The following is a 4,622-nucleotide window of genomic DNA, read 5'->3' as shown; positions in this document are numbered from 1 at the left end:
CTCTTTCTGGAAGCCTTTATCTGTTTACTCCATGTGGGAACCTGATCCCACTTCTCAGGAGGGCTCATTTTGGGTGGATTTTGCTCTTTCTGAACTGAATTGTCTTGTCTTTCCCCTTGGATCAGAGTTGGCCACGTGCAAACTCCATCTCTCAGCCTGAACTTTCTTTTCTCAGTTTCTTCCTTCCCTTCTGAAATCTGGGCATTCTGGAAGGGTGAGGAGCCAACCAGCTGGATTTTGGTTTAACTCTCATTTTTCCTTCCTCTTTTCTTTACTCCATAACTTTGCTACAGAAGGAAACAATCACTTCAAGGTAGTTCTGTGTGTTTTATTTCAGATGTTCATTAATCATCCTGTTACATGGCCAACATTAATCCTTTTTTTTTTTTTTTTTTTTAATTTTTTTCCCCTAGCTTTGGCCTGTGTTCAGTGAGTTTCCAGTTGTCACCATGGATGCTGTGGAGCTTTGGCTGGAGCTCCATGGCAATTCAGATGTGACCTGGAATGTAATGGCCATAGGAATGCTCAGCCCTTTGGTTGCTGCGCTGCATCCTCCAGATCAGCACTTCCCAAAGGCTCTTGGAATTTGGTCTTTGTCACTCAAACTTCCCTTCAGGAACGCTGCCTTCCATGGTGGACTTGCCTTTGTCCCTGCTGGGAGGCCTCTGTTGGTTTTACCCCCTGGAAGCTGTTATGTAAAATCTCTTTATTCCAGGCTGCTGCTCCCCTGCCCTGTTTTCTCTGTGTGCACCTGGGAGGCCCTCAGGGATAGGCCTGGAGGGTTTTCCCCTCCTTCCCCTCAATTCTTTTGGCTGCTCTTACACGTTATGTACTAATATTTGGAAGAGGAGGGATACAGTGGCAGGATGTGTCTATAAATTGATGTGATTGTGTGTTGTGGCACTTGAGAAGTGTCAGTTCAGCCCTAAGCAGGGAGAAACCCTTGGGAAGTGCAGAGGTATCCCAAGAGGTGTGTTTTCCCCTCAGGTTGCTCCACTTCCCAGGAGAACCTGGAGCTGGTTGGTTGCTCCTGGGTTCTTGAAATCCAGTTACATTTTCCTGATTTTAAGGGAGCAACTTTGTGCTGCTTCCCTGAACTGACAGACCCACTTTTTAAGGACATCTTTGACTCAATGATGGACCCCAAACCCAAACAGGTTGCAAAGGTTATTCACTGTTTACACTCCCCTTGTACTGAGGCAGCTGACTTTGGGCAGTGACTCTGTCATCCCTTCTCTTGGTTCCTGTGGAGGGGCTGGAATATTTTTGGGAGAGAAAACCTCTTTTTAACTGGCACACTCGGGCCCTGAACACCTGACTGTGGCTTACGTTCTTCAGGCTTTTCTGGGACACTCAGTTATTTCCACTGAGTGACAATATGAGGGTTTTTTGGTGCATTCTGCATTTCCTTTCATCTCCACGTCCAAAACACGGTGTTGGGGGACTGAATCCTTGTGCTGACTGGAGAAAATCCAGAGGGGTTGCACTTCCAGCAGCTGTGGAAAACAACTCTCTCTTCCCATCAAGCGGGAAACAAGGAGGATTTGGTCAGCAAGGAAAATAACAGATGTGCTTTGCCATTCTGTGCAGAAACTGCTGTTGTTGCAGCTAAAACAGGGAGATGGAATTCCAGAGTCCTCCAGCTTGCTGGAGGTGGGATGTGCTGGGTCCTCAGCGTAGTACTGACTGTGAGTGAGCACATCCTGGAGTTTGGGGTTCTTGCCCGTGGTGAAAGGTCTTTGGGCATTCAATAAAATGAAGAAACAGAGCTTGTTTCCTGAGAAATTCCAGCAGTTGGGCTTCCCAGGTACCACTTCCCACTTTTTTCTTAACTTCTGTTGTGGTTTGGAGCAGGTGAGACGTTTTGGTGCCTGCAGGTGTTCCTGGGAAGGTTGTTAGTGGGTGATGTGGGGCTTTGCCACCTGATTGCAGGTTCCCTGTGTAGCACTCATTAACCAGGGCCCTGCTCAGCATGAGGAGTCTGGAAGGTTCCAGCATTCCTGCCTCCAAAGGCCATTCCAGTCTTCTGCTTGTGTGAGTTAAATGAATCTCATAATGGTTTTTATTTGGATTTTTAGGTGAGGCATCATCCTCAGCTCTGTGTGAACTCTCAGTCCTCGTGGTTGGTATCTTCCCTTTCTGGTTTCCAGTTCCAGAGGGAAAACGAGGTGGTTTTTAATCCCAGGGCATTTTTATCCAGAAGATCTGCATTTGACACTGACTTGCCCCTTATCCATCCTGGATAACCTTGGCAAAGCAAATAAGGTTGGAGTCCTCATTAATACACATTGAAGGGGTAAAAGTACTAATAAGTGGCTGCAGACAAAGCCACAAAAAATCGTTCCAGAGGATGGAAAGGGTTCTCTTCCAAAAGCAAAACCTCCTTGTGCACCTTGTGTACCTTGTTGCATCTGCTTTGAGATACCCAGTGGTAAAAGGCCCCTCAGCAGGTGCTGTGGGTGTTGGTGCTTTTGGGGGCTGCTGATGGTCCAGTGATGGGAGATGAGGCTTGTTGGAGTGGTGTGGAGCTGGGAAAGCAAGAAGGCTTCTGGATGTGGGGCCTTTTTCAGGTCTGACAAAGCAGCTGTAAACACCAGCCTGGAAAATGGGCTTGGAAATAACAGAACTCTTTGTGTGATCAGGGTAGGTGATTAGTGTTAGTGAAGAGAAAACCTGGGCTGGTGGAAGGTGTCTTTCCTGGGACTGGATGGGCCTGAAGGTCCCTTCCAACCCATTCCATGGATTGGAGTAACTCCTGGGGGTTAATGGTGAGGGAGGGTGGGAAACAAGGAATGGAGTCTTGCAGCACCTTAAACAGCTCATCCTGGAAGGATTGCAGGAGGGAATGCCAACCCCAAACTGACTGTGGTCCCACAGGGTTCATTAGGAATGTTTTCCTCAGCCCCAGATGTCTGGGAGTGTGGTGAAAAGGTAACTCTGCTCTCCCAGCTCCTGGTGGCAGGTGAGCTGTGTCCCAGGTCATCAGTTCCCTAAAAAACCTTGGAAAAAGAGGCGATCCTGAGGCAGAGCTCCTGGTGTGCTGAAGAGGCAAAACAGCTGAGTGGCTTTAGATCCCACTTTTTCCTCCTTGTGGCTGTATGTTCATTTTGTGAGTTTAAAGATGAGGACCTGCCTGCAGCCCTGGTGCTCTCCTGGGGTTGTAGCAGTGAGAGAGAGGAATGCTGATCCTTGGAGCAGGGAGGGAAGGGGGTCCTGGTGAACCTCCCCCAGTCCCAGCTGCCCATCCTGGCAGGTGTTTGTGGTGATGAGCCAGGAGCTCTGTGTTACCTCAGCTCTCCAGTTTATTTTGCCAATATTGATTGTCTCGGGGTAATATTAATTTGTGTGGCCCTGCAAAGAGTTCAGACCTCGTTGTTAGTTGTGTTCTGAGCGTGGTTACAGGCGATCCAGGGCTGCCTGCCTGTGTTTGGACCTGTTTGGGATGAGGTGTGTGTTTTGTAGCTATTCTGGGACTGTGTTCTGAGGGAATTCCATGTTTTCCAAATATGCCCTGAGTAATCACGGAGTGTTGTGTCTATCACTGTATTTATAGGGTCTGCTCTCAGAATGTTTGGTTTTCCCATACCATTAAACCTTCTGTCTCAACACCCAATCCTAGTTCCTGCTGGAGTGGAGGAAGAGGTTCTGGTTTATCAGGAATTTTGATGTGGACTCTGGAAGTTCTAGTTTCCACTTCCATTTTATTTTTTCATCCAGTTTCCCCATCAGTCTCCCCTGAGCTGGTGGTGGCTGCTCTCTCCCGAGCAGGTTCAGCCTGATGGTGTGAGGTGTTCCCTGCCTTGCTTCGCTCACAGCTCAGGTTTTCTGTGATTGTTCCTTCATAAATACATGACTTAGAGCCCATTTATTGTAGAGGAAGACCAAGACCTCAGAAAAATTGCTGGTTTATTTTTTCATTTCTCCCAAATCACACTGTGCAGTAAAAGAACCAGGGGGGGAAATGAGCTTGAAGTGTGTGATTTCCTGAGGCAGATTTGCTTTTGTTTTATCCATTGTTTCCTTTAAAGTTGTACCTGATTCCTGTGAAAGATTCCCAAACTGCCAGCTCATCCTCTGGACTGAGGTCTCCTGTTGGCTCCGTGATCTCCTCTTTTCCTTGGGGATTGTCCAGCCTTGGTCCTTGGTTTCTGTGTTACCGGCGAGGGTGGTCCTGGCCCAGGAAGGCTGGATGGTGGTGGTGTGAAACCGCTCCTGATTGACTCAATAAACCCCTTCCAGCAGCTTTAATCTCTCCTGACGGGTGTTGAGGACCCTCTGACCTGCCCAAGCCTGGGTTCAGTTGTTGGTGAGCAGCTCAGAGTTTGACAGAAGCTTCCTTTCGTGTCTCTCTCCCTAGGAAGTCCGTGAAGTCCCGGAGCCGCAGCCCTGGATACTCGAGACACTCATCTCACAGCAAAAAGCAGAGGTCTGGGTCCCGCAGCCGCCACTCCAGCATCTCCCCCACGAGGCTCCCGCTGAACTCCAGCCTGGGAGCAGAGCTCAGCAGGAAGAAGAAGGAGCGAGCGGCCGCGGCAGCAGCTGCGGCCAAGGTGGACGGGAAGGAGGCGAAGGGCTCCCCGGTGTTCCTGGCCAGGAAGGAGAACAGCCTGGCCGAGCTGAAG

The 4,622-nt window shown here is 49.2% G+C and overlaps 1 protein-coding gene across 1 annotated transcript in view; it reads left to right on the top strand.

The window, feature by feature from the left end:
- The first annotated feature begins 2,908 nt into the window (after positions 1–2,908).
- The window catches only part of CDK12 (cyclin dependent kinase 12), a 17,778-nt gene continuing 16,064 nt past the window's right edge, over positions 2,909–4,622 (top strand). The window contains exons 1-2 of the mRNA XM_029958658.1: positions 2,909–2,931; positions 4,358–4,610. Of these exons, the coding sequence (XP_029814518.1) occupies positions 2,909–2,931; positions 4,358–4,610 (276 nt within the window). The remainder of the gene's footprint in view (positions 2,932–4,357; positions 4,611–4,622) is intronic.

The sequence above is a fragment of the Manacus vitellinus genome, unplaced genomic scaffold, assembly GCF_001715985.3.
Source record: "Manacus vitellinus isolate BGI_N305 unplaced genomic scaffold, ASM171598v3 scaffold_168_pilon, whole genome shotgun sequence".
Taxonomy (NCBI): domain Eukaryota; kingdom Metazoa; phylum Chordata; class Aves; order Passeriformes; family Pipridae; genus Manacus; species Manacus vitellinus.
Note: the sequence above shows the minus strand (reverse complement) of the source record. Positions and strands in the feature narration are given on the sequence as shown.